At 39.8% G+C, this 20,607-nt stretch overlaps 1 protein-coding gene across 1 annotated transcript in view; it reads left to right on the plus strand.

Moving 5' to 3' along the window:
- The window catches only part of GAREM1 (GRB2 associated regulator of MAPK1 subtype 1), a 199,237-nt gene that overhangs the window by 121,602 nt on the left and 57,028 nt on the right, over window positions 1–20,607 (plus strand). The window contains exon 3 of the mRNA XM_089678355.1: window positions 6,701–6,831. Within this exon, the coding sequence (XP_089534481.1) occupies window positions 6,701–6,831 (131 nt within the window). The remainder of the gene's footprint in view (window positions 1–6,700; window positions 6,832–20,607) is intronic.

Consider the following 20,607-nt stretch of genomic DNA (forward strand, 5'->3'; position numbering starts at 1 on the left):
AAGTGCACCAGTTGATTAATACAAAAGTGAAGTAGCTTTTTAAAGCTGAAATGTAATGTACGCATTTCATACCTTCCCTTGTTCCTCCCTCCCCCAGTTAACTTTCAATACATTTTTAATCAATTTTTATTTTTAAGATGTACCTATTGGGACCCAGTGACATCATCAATGGGTCTGTCCAGTTTTCTGTTAGGTGGGCCCGACCTTGGCATGTGATGGTAGAAAATGCCCCAGCGTGACTAGGTGTAAACAATGCCCCAGGTTTGGTGGTCAGTGGGAATAAAAATTTGCATAGCAGCACTCATTGGTATTACTGGGAGGAATAGTGCCCCATCGCTGGTGTCAGTGGAGAGAACAGTTCCCGTTATTGGTATCAATAAAATCAGTAGTGTTAGTGCGAGGAATAGTGCCCCATTGTTGGTGTCAGTGGGATGAATCTTGCCCCATCCTTGCTGTCAGTAGGAGGAATTAATGCCCCACTGTTGGTGGTACCTCATCATTATTGTCAGTGAGAAGAATAGTGCCCCAAGGGCTGGATAAGACAAGCAAAGGGCCGTATCTAGCCCACGAGCAACAGTTTGAAGACCACTGCTGTAAAAGTCACAGCACCCTGCTTTCGATCTCTCAACAGCCATCCCAGCAGGACGCTGGCATTTGGGAGGCTTTTACGTAAAGGTAACATAATGACACAAAGAAATTTACTATTACTGCTCACTAGGGTGCTTCAAAATAGGTGCATCTCTATGCTACTACATGGTGAGCCTTAAAATTAGCTATACGAGGTGTTTAAGTTGGTGGACTCCTTTAGCTTTTTTTGAGATTAGAGGTATGTCTTGTTTATTTACATTACAATTAAGTGTCTGCTAGGGTAAAATAAAACCATGTTTAGCACATCTCTGCCAAACATGCACCTTTCCCCATGTTTTATCCCTTTGAAAACACTGCAAGTATGGAACAATTCCTGTTGGGCTACCTTTAATCCAGTGTATGCTGCTAGCTTCCTATTTAGTCCTCATGCACACTTGACGTTTTTCCAGCAGCTGTTTTTGGCTTTTGACGTATTTCCTACAGCCAGTAAACCCCCCAGCATGTTATCATATGTGTCCATGCACACATTGACTGTAATCAACATGTTTGGCAGGGACGTTTTTTGGCTGGAAAAAAACCCCAGGATTAGTGGATTTCTAGAGTAATTTTTTTGAGCTGTAAAAACACTCTAACGCTGCAAAATGCAGTAAAACGGCACAAACCGGCATTTTTGGATGTTATTTTGACCAAAATTTTTCTTTTGGTGAAAAAAAAGGCTAAAAACCGCACATGCGGGAAAACGCGGCTAAACGCTAATGCAAAAACGCTAAAAAAAGCTGAAAAACTCAGGTTTTTAATGTGACTTTACACAGCTAACATTACCAGCGTTCTCAAAACGTTCCGTGTGAATGGAGCCTTAAGCTGACGACAGTGATTTTTTTTTTTTTGCACTGAATTCCCAACCAGCAATGTTCATAGGGATGAGCACAGGTGTTTGGATCTTATGCAGGCCATAGACAGGTCAAAAATTGGCCAATTTAAAAAAAAAAAAAGAAAAATCAGTCGTTCGGTCAGCCAACGGTAAAAAAAAAATCGGCCGACAAAATCATCAAGTTCACCCCATAACTTCTGTCCCTTGCAGGTCACGGCTCATGCACTGATTTTTTTATCGGTAAAACGATCGGCCGATTTGCCCATCATTGCTTGGAAAACCGGCCAATCATCAAAATCGGCCTCGAATTTTCCAACATGACCGATAAAAAAAATGTTAAAAAATACCTAAAAAAGGACGACCAATTACCCCACTAACAGAAAATCGGCCGTTTTTTTTTTTTTTTTTTTTGGCCGAAAAATCAGCCGATTTTTGACCCGTCTATGGCTGGCATTAGTCTGAACTTTCTTGTTTCCTTCCACAGGAGTAAGGTAAAGGAAAAAATATGATGGGGCAAGCTCTAGTTGGGGAGAGGAGGGTTTAGGGGTAAATTTGGGTAAAATCTTAGATGTATACTTTAAGGTCAGTGGATAAGATTGATTCTTTGAGGAGACAGAAATACACACTGACCAATAAGAAATAATCATGAATGAGATTTTAGAAACAAGCAGTTGCAAGAAAAGATTGTTCAAAAATTAATTCTAGTGCGTGACTAAAATTTGTTTTCCTAGCTTAGACCTTTTGCTCTCCTCGGTGATCCATAGCATGTTCTGCACACCCCTGTCCTGACATGGCTTGTTCATTTCCAGAAAGGGGCCTTGTTCTGTATTATGCTATCGTTTTTAAGTATGTAAAAGCAGCCATAACCTGTTCACAGCCTCGCTGGCCCTCAGGCCAAAAGTAGTCAGCAGCTGCTTCTCCTATGGGACAGTAAAGTGTTTGGCTGGCAATGCATGTTGGGAATTGAAGTTCCCCAACAGATGGAGGAAGTTAGATTAGTGTTCATTTGACAGTTTATTTTATTGCCTTAATAGCACACAGATTCATTCTTTCTTCCTCAATACTGGATGTCACAGATCAAGATTTGACATCATGTGTATGAGAATAGGAGATAAATACAGCCTTTCACTAGAAGTCTATAACAGCACTGCCTTTTACTGTAATAGATTTCAGCACTTTTTCATTTATTAGCATATGTGTAACACTTGGAAATGCACTGCTTTGTCTTAAAGAGAAATACACATCTCAATCTATTCCCAGACTGAATTGGAGAAATCCTAAGTGTTTATGGAGGCTCCCTAAATATCAGGAGATTAGAAGTATGTGTCAAAAATTGACTAGATGAGCTCAAATTTGTATAATTATAATCTGCATAAGTCTAGTATGGAGACCCCAAGGTCAGCATGACAGTCAAGCAACCAACATTTTCAGGAGAAGACAGGATTCCATGTCTCATTTTGTACAATGACAATCTCTGTGTCTTTGGGTAGACTGATGATCTTTATACATGTGATCCTTTTTTTATGTCAGTTAGAAAAGCAATGTTTGGGTGTGAAAAGAAATAATAAGTGCAACACTATATATATATATATATATATATATATATATATATATATATATATATACAGTGAAAGAAATAAGTATTTGATCCCCTGCTGATTTTGAATGTTTGCCCACTCACAAATAAATGATCAGTCAAAAAATTGAATGGTAGGTGTATTGTACCACTGAGAGAAAGAATAACAACAAACCATTCAAAAGAAATGCATGTGTAACAAATGATGCACTGATTTGCATGTTCATGAGGGAAATAAGTATTTGATCCCCTTCACAAAACATGACTTAGTACTTGGAAGCAAATCCCTTGTTGGCAACCACAGAGGTCAGACGTTTCCTGCAGTTGGCCACCACGTTTGTACACATCTCAGGAGGGATTTTGGCCCACTCCTCTTGGCAAATCCTCTCCAAGTCATTAAGGTTTTGTGGCTGACATTTGGCAACTTGAACTTTCAGCTCCCTCCACAGATTTCCAATCAAATTAAGGTCTGGAGACTGGCTAGGCCACTCCAGGGCCTTAATGCGCTTCTTCTTGAGCCACTCCTTTGTGGCTTTGGCTGTGTGTTTTGGGTCATTGTCATGCTGAAACACCCCTCCACGACCCATTTTCAATGCCCTGACTGAGGGAAGAAGGTTCTTACCCAAGATTTGATGATACATTGCCCTGTCCATCGTCCCTTTGATGCGGTGCAGTTGTCCTGTTCCCTTAGCAGAAAAACACCCCCAAAGCAGAATGTTTCCACCACCATGTTTGACAGTTGGGATGGTGTTCTTGGGGTCATAAGCAGCATTCCTCCTCCTCCAAACACGGCGAGTTGAGTTGATGCCAAAGAGCTCGATTTTGGTCTCATCTGACCACAACACTTTCAACCAGTCCTCCTCTGCATCATTCAGATGTTCAGTGGCAAACTTCAGTCAGGCCTGGACATACAGTCAGGTCCATAAATATTGGGACATCGACCAAATTCTAACATTTTTGGCTCTATAAACCACCACAATGGATTTGAAATGAAATGAACAAGATGTACTTTAACTGCAGACTGTCAGCTTTAATTTGAGGGTATTTACATTCAAATCAGGAATTACAACAGTTTTGCATATGTGCCTCCCACTTGTTAAGGGACCAAAAGTAATGGGACAGAATAATAATCATAAATCAAACTTTCACTTTTTAATACTTGGTTGCAAATCCTTTGCAGTCAATTACAGCCTGAAGTCTGGAACGCATAGACATCACCAGACGCTGGGTTTCATCCCTGGTGATGCTGTATGGTGCCTTTTCCTGACAATCCTCTCCAGGCTGTGGTCATCCCTGCTGCTTGTGCACCTTTTTTCTTCCACACTTTTCCCTTCCACATAACTTTCTATTAATGTGCTTTGATACAGCACTTTGGGAACATCCAACTTCTTTTGCAATTACCTTTTGAGGCTTTCCCTCCCTATGGAAGGTGTCAATGATGGTTTTCTGCACAACTCTCAGGTCAGCAGTCTTTAACATGATTGTGATTCCTACTGAACCAGACTGAGAGACCATTTAAAGGCTCAGGATCCCTTTGCAGGTGTTATGGCTTAATTAGCTGATTATAGTGGGACACTTTGAGCCTAGAATATTGCGCCTTTTCACAATATTCTAATTTTCTGAGATTGTGGATTTGTGGTTTTCATGAGCTGTAAGCCATAATCATCACAATTATGACATATCACAGCTTGAACTATCTTGCTTTGCATGTAATGAGTCTATCTCATATATTAGTTTCACCTTTTAAGTTGCATTACTGAAATAAATGAACTTTTGCACGATATTCTAATTTTTCGAGTTTCACCTGTATAATTGATGTCTCCATGAATTGTTTTTACATGTGAGCGTTTGACTGTAATGAGGTGATTTTATTAAAGAGATACAATGAGCACTATGGCCATTTCTTCCATCGTTCTTTCTTCTTTCTTTGAGCTTTTGTTACCTGTGAAGTGGATTTTGATTTAACCCTGCATACGTATTTCTTGTACCTTTCTAACAACCGAACTTGGAGGTGGATTGATACAGCTTAAACCCTTATATATCACTTACAGACTTCCTGTAATATATGGGGATCTGTTTGTAAGGTGGCAGCTTAAGTGGTGGAAGAGCACAAGTGACAGTTTGGTGCACAAGAAGTTTGTTTTGTTTATGGACACTTGGAGATTGTATTTATACACATACTGTGTGTGTGTATTTATATATATATATATATATATATATATATATATTTATTATTATAATGGATTTATAAAGCAGCAACAGTTTGCTCAGCGCTTTATTTATATATATATATATATATATATATATATATATATATATTAATTACTGCGCTTTAGAAATAGGACCATTAATAGTTTATTTTTTATCAATGAACAAAATGGAAAGTAAATGAACAGCAGAGAAATCCAAATCAAATCAATATTTAGTGTGACCACCCTTTGCCTTCAAAACAAAAACAATTTTTCTAGATACACTTGCACACAGTTTTTGAAGCAACTCGGCAGATAGGTTGTTCCAAACATCTTGAAGAACTAACCACAGATCCTTTGTGGATGTAGACTCGAATTCTTCTGTCTCTTCATGTAATCTCAGACAGACTCAATGATATTGAGATCAGGGTACTATGGAAGCCAAACCATCACTTCCAGGATTCTTTGTTCTTTACATTGAAGATAGTTCTTAATGACATTGGCTGCATGTTTGGGATCGCTGTCCTGCTGCAGAATAAATTTGGGGCCAATCACATGCCTCCCTGATGGTATGGCATGATGGATGAGTATTTGCCTATATCTCTCAGCATTGAGGGACACCATTGATCCTGATGAAATCTCCAACTCCATTTGCAGAAATGCAAACTTACAAGGAACCTCCACCATGTTTCACTGTTGCCTGCAGAAACTCATTTATGTACCGCTCTCCAGCCCTTTGGGAACAAACTGCTTTTTGTTACAGCCAAATATTTCAAATTTTAATTCATCAGTCCAGAGCACCTGCTGCTATTTTACTGCACCCCAGTTCCTATGTTTTTATGCATACAGTAGTTGAGTTGTTTAGCCTTGTTTCGATGTTCTATGCAGGAAAGAGGAGCCAGGTAAGTATTTGGAAGGGGGGAGGGGATGGGGGAACTGATATTGGAAAGTTTTTTTTATCTCAATGCATAGAATGCATTAAGGTAAAAAAAAAATAAAAACCCTTAAACCTTTAGAACCACTTAAAGACAAATAGCCATAACTCCGTTCCTCAAGTTTATTTTATCACAATGTACATTTGTAAAAGATTTAGGCCTTCTATCTATTGAAATAAAAAGGGATCTAGAGCCAAAAGGCGGAGTGCTTGATTGTGACTGAAGTTTCATGCACTGGATGTCTGAGCTACTGCACACAACTCAAGTGAGTTTTATGTGCTTACACACTAAACTGTTTTGTATCAACAGATAATAGGATTAGGAAAGGTTTGTTTGTTTTAATGTATTGTTATGTATACACAGTATGTATGTTATGTGCAGTGATACTGTAAAGAGGGTTATTCCTTTGCACAATGCCCCACAATACACTACTTGGAGTTACTCAATAGAGAGTGGGAGATCCTGAAAATACTCTTCAGTTTCCACACTGACATAATTCCAGCATAAACATCTTACAAGATTTTGTTTGATTTGTTTTCAGGGCAATTCAAGTTGCTTGAGCAAGACCGGGATATCAAGGAGCCAGTGCAGTATTTCAACAGCGTGGAGGAGGTGGCTAAGGCATTTCCTGAGCGGGTCTATGTTATGGAGGACATAACATTCAACGTCAAGGTATCCTTTTACCGAAAAATATTTATCATAGCTGTAATAACTAATTTAATTTAGTTTTAGTTTAGCCTCTTCATGACGAAGGTAAAACAAATCCTAATGCCTGAAAACAATTTTGAAACTTTGACATGTTTTAGTGAAACTGTACATATCATTGCAACCTTGCTTTTTTCAGGGCAAATTGGGTGCTAAATGGTAATCGATATTGCCAGATTTTTTTTTTATTATCCAAGGATAACTGGCCCTAAATAGTAATTAAAAAAATTGTTTTTTTTAAATGTAGCTGTATTTTTCTTCTACTGTCATAACCTTTCAGAACAACCTAAAATACATTTTCCTACTCCTGACGATCGCATTGATACCACATGTTTGTTATCTGTTGTTTGTGCCTGTATTAAGGGACAGAAACGACAGTGCACATTTTGCTTTTTAGTCCTACCTAAAACACACTGACATTAACTGACACTGATACGTATTACTTATTTAATAGAAATTCTTTTTAATCCATCCTAAAATATACTGACCCTGACCTTGGGCCTCGACCTTTAACTCTGAGCCCGACATTGACCCTAACTCTGACACTGAAATAGATCAAACCTTGATCTCTTTATTTTTTCTTAATATTTATTTATTACACACACTTTTGTCTATTTACATTTTTCTCCTCTAGCAAGGGGAGAAAGCATACGCAGGAGCAGGCTTTACAGTGATTGATCAGTATGATAGCCAAGTGATCAGGAACTGGGCGTTCAGTTTCCTGATCATAAGTGGGACCCTGGGGTTTTCGGTGAGCTCCCAGTCCCTGTGCTGGGGAGCGCAATGTATAGCGCACTCCCAGCACAAAGACGTATGCATATATGCAACCTCACAGAAGAAGACCCACTTCAGTGAGGCCGCATATATGTGTACAGGCAGCAGTGGGATAAATAAGAACTAGTAGTCTGTTGAATGGCTAAAGAACATACAGGGGGAGATTTACTAAAACTGGAGAATGCAAAATCCGGTGTAGCTCTGCATAAAAACCAATCAGCTTCCAGGTTTTGTTGTCAAAGCTTAATTGAACAAGCCAAAGAAGGTGATTGGCTGTCATGCACATCTGCACCAGATTCTGAGTGTTCCAGTTTTAGTAAATCTCCCCCACAGTATTGTAATTCCGGGATCCAACTATCTTCTTAAAGGGGATCTAAACCCATTGATTTAATTACATGCTGTAGATGATAACTGTCACAGTGGTTTGTGCTGTCAACTGAATAGTGAAGCCATCAAATGGCTCGTGTCATAACTGACTACATGTTTGGACCCATGGTAACTGCGGATCAGACAGAGGCTAAGATGGCAGCTTCCTTGGTTTTAAGGGCCCATTCACACTACAATGCAATTCAGGAAACCCACACTCTCTTGCGGTTTTCCTCACCACACTCCAATTGCATTGCCCTTGCAATCTGCAGCAGATTTCAGTGCAAAGTTAATGACACCCCAAATGCCAATCCCAAAGTTCAAATCCCAACCATGGCACCACCTGCCTTGCATGTTCTACCTGTGCCTGCGTGGGTTTCCTCCGGGTACCCTGGTTTCCTTCCACACTCCAAAGACATGCTGGTAGGTGAATTGGATCCTGTCTAAATTGGCCTTAGTATGTATATGTATGAATATAAGTTAGGGACCTTAAATTGTACACCCCTTGAGGATTAGGGACTGAAGTGATAAATAAATGAAAGTTGTAAATGCTGTGCGTTTGCCCGTACCAGATCGCATGGTACATAAGTACCATGTGATTCGGTTGCAGTGCATTTAAAACAGTAGTGTATGCACTACATTTGGGGTGGTGTGATTTCAGTTCATTCAAAATGAATGGGCTGAAATTGGATTGCACAGAACTGCATGTGATTCCATTGCAGTTTCTTGCGTGAATGGGCCCTTAACCACTTCCAGTCCGGACACTTTTACCCCCTTCCTGACCAGGGCAATTTTCAGCTTTCAGCGTTATCACACTTTGAATGACAATTGCGCGGTCATGCAACACTGTACCCATATGAATTTTTTACCATTTGTTTGAGACAGATAAACTTTGTTTTGGTGGTATTTATTCACCGCTGGGATTTTTATTTTTTATTGCTATGTAAATGAAAATGTCCAAAAATTTTGAAAAAAAGTGTTTTTCTTATTTATAAATAAATAATATTTCATCATAAATCTTGGCCAAAATGTATTCCGTTATCTTTTTAGTAAAAAAAAAAAAAATAAGCCAAATTAGTTTATAACCAAAAATTATTATTTTTAAACATTTTTTTTTACATTTTTTTTTTTTATTTTATTTTTATTTTTTTTTACAAACTGTCACCCTAGCAATACAGTGTCACCATGGTGACATTGTACTACTTTTGGGGGGTGATGAAGATTTTTTTTTTTTTTACACTGATTGCTTTTACACCCATATAGGATGTAAAAGCAATCATTTCTCTTTCTCTCTGTCTGCATTCTTGCACCCATTGAGAACTACTGAGTGAGCTGTGATTGGTCACAGCTTGTCACATGGTACAAGGCTGTTGTGAATAGCCTTGTACCATGTGACCTCTGTGATCATTCACAGATTTCACACGTAGTAAGCAATGATGTCAGAAGTGACATCTTGCTTACTACTTTGCATGTGATCACTGATTGGCCAATCAGTGATCACATGATCGGGACCTCGTACAGAGGTTCTGTCCAACGTTCGGTGTTCCACTGTGTCCGGAGGACACAGCGAGCACCGGTTCGCGGTGCTGCAAGCTCCCGGGGAGCGTGCACAAGCAGGGTGCTGGGAGGCCGTTTATAAATGGCCAACCGACCCTGCAGTGCCACCCTCCGGCCGTTTATATACAACAGCCGGTCGGGAAGTGTTTAAGGATAGGAGATTTTCATTCTGCTTTAAAAAAAACAGTATATTGTTCCCCCTGGATTCAGGGGCTTCTCCCAGAAGTACATGATTTTTAGGAAAGAACTCAAGTTCCTGTGATACCTAGAAACAGCAGCATATGAAACAGATGTAAGTGAATCCTCCCCTTCTGTATTGCTATGTGCTTTTCAGTCTTCCATGCTTATCGGTGGTTGGCTGATTTATTTTTAGCTGAAGGTGAGCTCATGGTGATCCCTGTAGCCAATTGGCAATAGCCTGCAGTACATAACAGCCATCTGTCACAGGGAAACTTGCCTTCCCTAATTTAAACTCTATTCAGCAAGAAACAAGTAAAAACGTAAAACATATGTATATGATAATCATATATATTATAATGGTTGCCCTCAATCAGAAGATATTGAGTGAAGAGTGAGCATTTGCTTTGCTGGATTTGCAGTGAATTCAGCCCTGCAATCTATTTGGAAGGGCAGATTATTTCCCATGCATCACTAGACAGCCAATTTACCTACCAAGCATGTCTTTGGAGTGTGTGATTAAACCGTAGCACAGGGAGAACATGCAAACTCCATGCAGACAGTTTCCTGACCAAGATTTGAAAGGACCGCAGTTGTGCAAGGCAGAAGTAGGAACCACTATGCTGCCACAAATCTTCAGTCAGAGCTTTGTGCACATTGTCAGTAGTTGTAAAAGGCTTAAACAGAAAGAGTTAAACAATAAAGAGGGGCCGTGTCAGTTGTTAATTCATCCAAACATCTAGTGCCTAATGATGCAGGCCACCAATAGGACTTTCAGTAATAGAACAGTGGGAGTTATTGGATAGGACTGACACCAATGTGCCAGACAAGTCTTCACTGTTATTAAATTTACTTCATTAATCACAACATCAAAATTATTTGAGCCACCAGGTTCTGTGAGTCGGGGTGGAATATTTCACTTTATTCTTTTGGTCATGTATTTACGATCTATAACAAAGCCAAGGCAAAGCACTGCTACGCTTTACAAAGCAAGGCTTTTCCTTTATACTTCAGTGTCACAATACACACTGTGTAGTCTAGGCACTAACAATACCAATAATTGTGTACTCTGTCCAAGGATGGCTTGGGAATCGTTCTGACTCAGTAAAACTTTTGCCCATTCTAATCAACAACATTTTTGTATTATTTGTATTTTTTGACTTTAGAAAAATAATTTAGATCGTTTAATGAGCAAGGCTCATAATTGCACAACATTGGCAGTAGATTCTGTCAGCCTGTACAAAAGCTGCCTTATTATGTAGTAGGCTTGTATTTGTGAAACATCCTGACCCTCTTCCTACCAATATTTTATTGAGTCATCTGTTTATATTCCAGATTGATGCATTTTTGGGGGAATTTACTTGGCTTGGGTTGCATAAGCTTTAGGGCTGGTTCAAACTATAGAAATGCAGTCCAGATGTGTTTCTGCATGTGCAGTTTTGATGCATTCCGGTGCTTTTTTGATGCATTTTTGCCACGTTCCGGTGCATTTTTGATGCTTTCCAGTTCATTTCTCCCCTCTCTTTTTCTGCAATTTAAATAGGGACATTCGCGTTCCAGCGCGTTTCTAATGCGTTTTACCGTGTTCCAGTACAGTTCTGTACAGGAAAAATGCAGCATGTTCTTCTTTTTTGTCTGCAACTGGAACACGCTGGAAGTGCAAGCGCTGATGTAAACTATGACATTCACAACCTTACAGTCTACTTTGTGTGCATTTTGGATGCAGAAAAAAAAGCACACTGAAACGCATATAGTGTGAACTGGCCCTAAAGAGGTGTTAAAGCTAAAACATTTTCTTTACCATGAAGTGGTTGTAAAGGTAAAATGTTTTTTATCATATATCATGGGAGTGAAGTGGTTATACTCGGATGATGCGTGCAGCTGCAGCATCATCATGGTATCAAAATTTACAGCTGAAGTGATTCGACTGAATAGCCACTTGATTACTTCTGCGGGCGTCTGAAGGGGTTCTTGTTCATTTATTGTGATATCAATAAAGTTGTTTAAAAAGACAGTGTAAAAAAAGTTTTACTAAAATAAATAATAATAATAAAAAAAATTTAAAGCGGCCGCTGGCCACCTGTGCTCACGTACAAATGCAAAATCATATGTAAGCCCTGCACACAGATGTAAATGCTGAACACACCACACATGTGAGCTGTTGTCAGAGAGAGAGTAATAATTTTAGCTCCAGACCTCCTGTGTAAACTGGTAACTTGTAAAAGCACCTGTATGGCACCAGGCATACGTAGTTTTAAAGCGTGAAATGTTAGGTATCTATTTACTTAGAGTAACATCGTCTTTTATATATTCCACAAAAAAAAGGGGGTATTATATAGTGTTTGTGTGCAATAAAATTAATTTAAGTGTACAGTATTTGTTTTTTTTTAAATTGCATTTGAAAAACAAACCCACCGTTTTATTCTCTAGGGCCTCTGCTGATGAAATATATAATATCAAACATATATAATGTTATGGGGGTTCTAGTTAATTTAATTGTAGTTAAAAAATTGTAGATTATTTCATATGTGAGAAGTGTTAGAATTGGCCCAGTTTTGAAGTGGTTAATGCATGAAGGTAAACAAGGAAAAAAACCTTTCCATGTCAACTCTGCAGCGGGGGACCCCAGAAGAGGAGAAATTGGGCTGCTCTGTGCAATATCATTTCACAGAGCAGGAAAGTATAACTTGTTTATTCTTTTAATTAAACAAAAAAAAATAGCCTATAGAACCACTTTAAAATAATTGTAAACATTTAGAACAAAATTGTACTTGCTTAATTGGTAGACATACGAGGAGGACAGTGTTTTGTTATTCCTTTGTATGACCTGAAAGGGAACTAAACTGCAACACCTTAAGAATTACAGGGATTTTCCCCCTAATTACAGAGACGTTTGTATATTTCTAACGATTTGTTACTGACAAATGTAGTTTTTTAACGTAGTGCAGTTTTCAGGAAAGAGCTTTAGCCTGGGTTCACACTTGTAAGGTACGGTATATCGCATGTGATTCGCACAGGAATTGCACCGCATTCTTGTGCAAATCACATACGAATTCTGTGCGGTGCAATTTGAGCCATACGCCTGGGTTCACACTTGTACAGTGCGGCATATCACATGTGATTCACATAGGAATTGCACCGCATGCCTGTGCAAATCACATACGAATTCTGTGCGGTGCAATTTGAGCCATATGCCTGGGTTCACACTTGTGCAGTGCAGCATATTGCATGTGATTCACACAGGAACCGCACCGCATTTCTGTGCAAACCACATGCGAATTCTGTGCGGTACGATTTGAGCCATACTACATTTTGTATGGCTCAAATCGCACCGCATCTGCACCAAAAAGGTGCAGGACCCTTTTCTTGGTCCACACTAGAGTCGGATTGCATGGGTATTCACACCTATTCGATCCGATTCTGCACATCACAGCGCATTTTACGGACCAATTTCGGGGTGTTGTTATCTTAACATACACACCTGCAGTGGTTAACATGAACAGGGTGTTATTGTGATGCTGTGCAGAATTCTCACAGAAACCACTGCGAATTCTGCACTGCATCAGTGTGAACCCAGGCTAAGGGAGAAAAAGCAGAGAATGAATACACTGCATGTTCTCTGTTCCCACTCCAGTATACATACTGTTTGTGTAGTTTTTTTTTTTTTTGTTTGTTTGGGTTTTTTTTTACAAGAGGTTTTTGAGGATGAAGAGAGAACAAATATATTGTCATTGCTTACTGTCTTGTAAATTAACATAGCATTGGTAATTATAACCCCCAATTCCAAAAAAGTTTAATCACCGTGTAAAATCTACATAAAAACAGAATGAAAAGATTTGCAAATTTCATAACCCCATATTTTATTCAAAATGGAAAATAGATTTTATACAGCATCTCAATTTATTTGGAAATGAGGTTGTACATTGTTACAATCAATTTCCACATTCTAGACATTCATTGACTCCATAGATACAGACAAGCCTTTATGTCAGCGGGGTTGATTTTCTAAAGGAATAGAAGTTTTTCTAGGAAAGTAAATGTTCATTTAGTAAGGTGTTCACTTTGTAACGTGAATGTTAGTAAATAAGGTGAAGCTGTGGTCACTTTGAATACCCAATCGTGTCCAGCTCACCTTTTGGGAAGCTCTGACCCCAGTACAGCATTTTATACTAGGCAGCTCTGACCCCAGCTCAGATTTATGTTGGACAGCTCTGACCCCAGCTAGGGTTTACACTGGGCAGCTCTGACCCCAGCTACGATTCATACTAGGCAGCTGTGACCCCAGCTACGATTCATACTGGGCAGCTCTGACCCCAGCTACGATTCATACTGGGCAGCTGTGACCCCAGCTACGATTCATACTGGGCAGCTGTGACCCCAGCTACGATTCATACTGGGCAGCTCTGACCCCAGCCACGATTCATACTGGGCAGCTCTGACCCCAGCTACAATTCATACTGGGCAGCTCTGACCCCAGCTACGATTCATACTAGGCAGCTCTGACCCCAGCTACGATTCATACTGGGCAGCTCTGACCCCAGCTACGATTCATACTGGGCAGCTCTGACCCCAGCTACGATTCATACTGGGCAGCTCTGACCCCAGCTACGATTCATACTGGGCAGCTCTGACCCCAGCCACGATTCATACTGGGCAGCTCTGACCCCAGCTACGATTCATACTGGGCAGCTCTGACCCCAGCTCAGATTTATACTGGGCAGCTCTGACCCCAGCTCAGATTTATATTGGGTAGCTCTGACTCCAGTTCAGCTTTATACTGGGTAGCTCTGACCATAGTTTTGCTTTATGCTGGGTAGCTGTGACCCCAGCTCAGTTTTATACTGGGTAACTCTGACCCCAGTTTAGCTTTATACTGGGTAGCTGTGACCCCAGTTCAACTTTATATTGGGTAACTCTGACTCCAGTTCAGCTTTATACTGGGTAGCTCTGACCTCAGTTTAGCTTTATGCTAGGTAGCTCCGACCCCAGTTCAGCTTTATATTGGGTAGCTTGTCCCCAGTTCAGCTTTTTACTGGGTAGCTCTGACCCCAGTTCAGCTTTATAGTGGGTAGCTCTGTCCCCAGTTCAGCTTTTTACTGGGTAGCTCTGACCCCAGTTCAGCTTTATAGTGGGTAGCTCTGACCCCAGTTCAGCTTTATACTGGGTAGCTCTGACCCCAGTTCAGCTTTATACTGGGTAGCTCTGACCCCAGTTTAGCTTTATGCTGGGTAGCTCCGACTCCAGTTCAGCTTTATGCTGGGTAGCTGTGACCCCAGTTCAGCTTTATATTGGGTACCTCTGACCCCAGTTCCGCTTTATAATGGGTAGCTGTGACCCCAGTTCAGCTTCATATTGGGTAGCTCTGACCCCAGTTCAGCTTTATACTGGGTAGCTCTGACCCCAGCTCAGCTTTATACTGGGTAGCTCTGACCCCAGCTCAGCTTTATACTGGGTAGCTCTGACCCCAGCTCAGCTTTATACTGGGTAGCTCTGACCCCAGCTCAGCTTTATATTGGAAAGTCCTGATTTCAGTCTTTTTTATAAGATTTTATGGTGAATCCAGTAGATAATGAATAAAACCAGTCTTCAGTTCAGGCTGTACAGCTGCGTCATTCCTTCACAGAGATCTGTGAATAAATTACAAGTCCCATCTGCCACTACAGCAAACGGATTTGTAGTTCTCAATGGAACATGACTGCGGTAATCCGCGCACTCGTAGTCTATTGACACTTACTCCAGCTTTCCAGCTGAGAGCCTGTATCTTGGCACAGACATAGAGCTGGAGAAAGCGTCAGCAGGAGCCTAACATTCCACCTGCAATCCATTGATCAGCTCTCACTGAGCTCTGCAGTGTGTAACTTCAGCTTTCTGCCCCTTGCTTTCTGAAAGCTCAGACATGCTGTATAAATTCTGTACTTTTAAAGGCTGTAGAAGAGAGGGCTGAAGATAAACGTATACAATGTATGTAGGAGGATTTGTTTCATGTCCGTGTATCACCTGAGGCCAGTCACGTCACTTTGGTATATGTAAGGGTTTACATCCACTTTAATGATTATAAGAGGGAGGTTTCTTGTTTGCAATCTCCAAGCTGGTGGGTAAATGCACCGGCTTGCATAAGTGAGGCAATCAGTTTTAGGTAGACACCCTCTTTAACATACAATGTGCATGCCAGTTACAGTACTGCTACAGATTATAAAGTTGAAGACCTTATCTGAAAGTTATCTCCCCTTCTCTTAGTCAGAAATGCCTCCTTTGGTGGGTCAATAATAATATGTTGGATTTTAAACAACTTGGATGAAAAATCTGTGATACATTTACAGCATCTGCTTGGTGTAGTCATTCTAGGCAGCTGTTTCTTTTTTCCCTCATGTGAACTTGATTTGTACTAGACTCAGATCTTTCTAAATGGACCATAATATGGAAAGAGAAATCCTTAAATGGATATATCTATTATATAGTAAGCTCAACTAAGTTAAAATTGTGTGATTGGTGTCTTCCATTGAAATAATGCCTATAAATCTGCACAAGGCAATATAAATGATATTTAATATATTATATATTTAAAGAAGGATTGCTTTATTGCTGAAATCAGAGCACGGGTAGTGTAAAATCTGGACATGTGAAATAAAGATTAGAGTGTTGGTTTATGTAATTGCAGACCAGGTGGATAGTACCATGACTCAGCTGGACTCATGTTTTCTTCAGATTCCTGTTCATATTTATATAGACCCTGTGGTCCCCCTAGAGTCAAAGTCCACGCTACATGTATATCTGTAGAATTATTCCTCTTGTTCTAGTCACACTCGGTCTCTGTTCTTGTGCACATTGGAGACCATGAAGGGAGGCCAATTTCTGGGAATTCTAAAAGCTAAAAGTCACATCATCCAAAGGAATGTGTGTGCTTTATATCCTTTCACCTAACTCTTCTCCCACTGGAACCTTCTCTTCGTATTAGGGTTCCCCATCCATAAAATAATACCATGTGTTGAGCCTGCAGAGTGATTATGTGATAGGATATTGCCTTAAGTCTCAAGAGGCATCATACATCAAATATGATGAGGGAAATCTGCCTTCTCCTGAAACTTTTTGATAAACCGTGTTTCAGGACTATAATATCTCAGCCATGTCTCTTTTTTGACTATGGTTATAAGCATTACTAAAAACCAAAACCCTCTATTAAATGTCCCCTTTTCATGTCACATCTTTGTTTCAGGAAAGATTTTAACAGTACTGCCACCAACATGGAAGCTGCCATTGCTAAACTCCCTCTGCAAAGGACTTCTGAGTTTGTCCTTGATATGCATACTTGTTTTGTGTCCGTGACTTGATATCTTATTGGATTCGTCTGACCACCTATGGTGGGGTCAGTTCAGCTGCATAGCAGTGGTATTGGAACCAAGGATTGCGAAAAGCCTTAACAAGTAGGGATGCACTGATACCAATTTGTTTTACAGCAAGTACAAATACAGATACTTTTTTTTTGTTTTAACTCACCGATACCCATTACTGATACCTGCCAGCAACTGTTTTGTTTACACGTCAGCTGTCAGTATGAGAACCCCTCTGACAGATGAATGAGTGATCGGTTATTGAGGATGTGATGGCCCTGTTTCCTAACCACTTTGGCTGCCACACCTGTTTACCTCTTGTGGACCAAATACATTTTTACATCTCTGCTATGAACCTGTGTTTACTGCACATTAAAAGTGCACATTTTATTTTGTAATTTGTCTTGTTTAAAATAACACTACAATTATGATTCTGGTACAAAGTATTCAAAAGTTGTTTACAAATTAAATACATTTATTTTAAAAAATATATACAGTGCTCAGTATAAATGAGTACACCCCAATAGATTTTTCAGACAACCTTTATTTTACTTTCATAATCAAAATTTTCTATGGGACACTATACTACAAAATATTCCCACAAATATGGACCATTGATTGCATGCAAGATTTGTTAATTTGCACACACAAAAAGTATTTTTCCTTATAAATTCATTCAAGACCATGTTGCAAAAGTGAATACACCCCAATGAAAGTCTTAGAATTTTGTGGTCTAAAATTTAGCTTTACTCCTAATTAACAGGAATTCAACAGGTGAGTCTAATTATTCATTAAACAGGTGTCCAACAGACAGCTGATTATAAAAGGGAATTACTTAACAAAGAAAACCCCTTCTCATTTCATGCTGTCAGCAATGGCACCACACGGAAGAGAAATGTCACAAGGCCTTAGAAAGAAAATAATTTCTTTACACAACAAAGGTAAAGGCTACAAGAAGATCAGCAAAGCTTTACTTATCAGTCAGAATACTGTAGCAAAAATGATACAAAAATGTAACAAAGATGGAACTGCAACCATCTCACAGAGATGTCCAGGCCGTCCATGGAAATTAACAGCTTGACAGGAGTGTCTTCTGATGAGAAGGGTTGAAGAAAATCGCCATGGAAGTTCACTGCAGTTAGCTAAAGAAGTAGAAAGCCAGACTCGGGTGATTGTTTCCCATGGCACAATACGACGTACACTGCAGAGGAATGACATGCATGGGTGTTGTCTACAAAGGAAGCATCTCCTAAAGCCCATGCACAAAAAAGAATGCCTAGAATTTGCCAGGGCCCATGCTGAAAAAGAAGACTATTGGGACTCTGTACTCTGGAATGATGAGACCAAGATGAATGTTTTTGGAACTGATGGCTTCAAAACTGTACGGCGTCATAAAGGTGAGGAGTACAAAGAAAAATGCATGGTGCCTACTGTAAAACATGGTGGCAGTGTCCTTCTGTGGGGCTGCATGAGTGCTGCTGGTGTCGGGGAGCTGCATTTTATTGATGGTAACATGAATTCACAGATGTACTGCTCTATATGGAAAGAGAAGATGCTACCATCACTCCTTGTACTTGGCTGTCATATACATTTTTCCAACATGACAATGATCCAAAACACATATCAAAGGCCACTGTTGCATTTCTGAAGAACAGGGTGAAAGTGATTCAGTGGTGTATGTAGTATGTCTTCTGATCTGAACCCAATCCAACACCAATAGGGAAAAAACACGATACTGGTGATAAGAAAATAGAGATAAATTTAACCTCTTCTATGTTGATGTAAATTGTTGAATGTTTTACATGTAATTATTGTGTCACGTCTTTGAGACGAATCCGGGATAAAATTTGTCTTTACTTTCCCCTGGAACTGATATTTGATAAGTTTCCATTATTCTCCCAACTTTTCCAGATACATTCTGTGGCTCAAAAACTAAATTCTCTGGAGAGATGCTTGCTACAGTTCTTTCAAAGGTGCAACAGATTTTTTTTACACCCTACCGACACATACATGAATCTTTCGCAAGTTCCACAATGTGTCGCAATAGTGTACATTAGATTTTCTAAAGAGAATCTACAACCGTCTTTATGAATTTCCGGGATTGTTTTTATAGGTTGAAATCTTCCTTCTGTATATGATTAATCATCTGAGAGTAGTGGTAGGTCACTGTACTGGTCTATCCAGTTAGCTAAGAAGAAAATCATCATACTAATAGTTGTAGTGAAAGAATAACAAAGCACAGAACAATTGAAATTAGCTCTCTAAATAGTAAAGGTCAGATGCCACCAATTTTGCATCTGACGTCAAGCAGTCTGGTTCCCATAACGACTAAGTATTTCGGTAAACTTTCTTATTCACGACAAGGTAATAGGAGACAAAAAGATCCTTGCTTATTGCTGCTCGTGTTTAGAACAGCCTGCACATAAAATGATTTGCTGAAAATACAGTAAGCAATCTACAAGGGAAAGCAAAAAAAAATTATAGATCCCTGATGTTAGCACACTTGAATGTTCTGTATTAGGATTCATATACATTGGCGCATAGACCCATACATCTGCAAAGAGGCGTCTGTTTATGCGTTTGGAGTAGCATACATCAGTAACCTAAAGTCAGTTCAAATTCAATGAGAGTCCGACGGGCGCAGCAAATTTTTGCACACATTTGACCAGTGGCCCTGGAGGCAGTCTGTCTGTGTCCAGGGCCACTCATCCATTTGTGTACGCAAGTACCGGCTCAAATATACGTAAAGGCCTGTATAGCCACTACGCCTGTTGGACTCTTTTTGATCTTTAACACGCCTCTTCATAAATGTATGGGTCTATGCGCCCATGTGAATGAGACTTTAATCTTCATTGCAGAAAGAAAATAATTGCTAGCTATTAAATTGTTTTGTTAAAAGCAGAAGTCTAGTCAGAAACCAAATTCCACAACATTCTAAGTTTGTGTTCAAAAGCTAATTCTTCACTTTTACATGGTTGTTGGCAAACTTACGTTCATACATTCACATACTAGGGCCAATTTAGACAGGAACCAATTAACCTACCAGTATGTCTTTGGAGTGTGGGAGGAAACCTGAGTACCTGGAGGAAACCCACGCAGGCACAGGGAGAACATGCAAACTCCAGGCAGGTGGTGCAGTGATTTGAATGAATTGTTGCTTCTCAAAGCTGAGATCCAGCCGAAACAGTTTAAATTTTAGTTTTAAAGTCTTACTGGAATCCTGTTGTGCTTTATATTTTTATTCCAGATCTGTGCAGTAATCCAGTGTGAAAAGTTGCTTCTGTGTAGGAGACTCCTGTTATAAAGACCGGTCAATACTGCTCTCTTTTCTTGTGTGGGGTGACTGGTCTTGTCTCCACCCCCTCCTGCACGCAGCCTGTAGTAGGTGGAGCCTGTTTGGTCCCTTTCACAGCTCTGCTTTCTGCGCAGGTTATGTACAGCACAGTGATAATGTCACCATTACTTTTACAAGGTAATATATGGGTTAGCAAAGGCATTTGGTGCACACAGAGTGGATTTATACCTTTTGTGGCTATTGAGA

The sequence above is a fragment of the Staurois parvus genome, unplaced genomic scaffold, assembly GCF_062004578.1.
Source record: "Staurois parvus isolate SC_StPar_1 unplaced genomic scaffold, SC_StPar_1.0 ptg000203l, whole genome shotgun sequence".
Classification (NCBI taxonomy): domain Eukaryota; kingdom Metazoa; phylum Chordata; class Amphibia; order Anura; family Ranidae; genus Staurois; species Staurois parvus.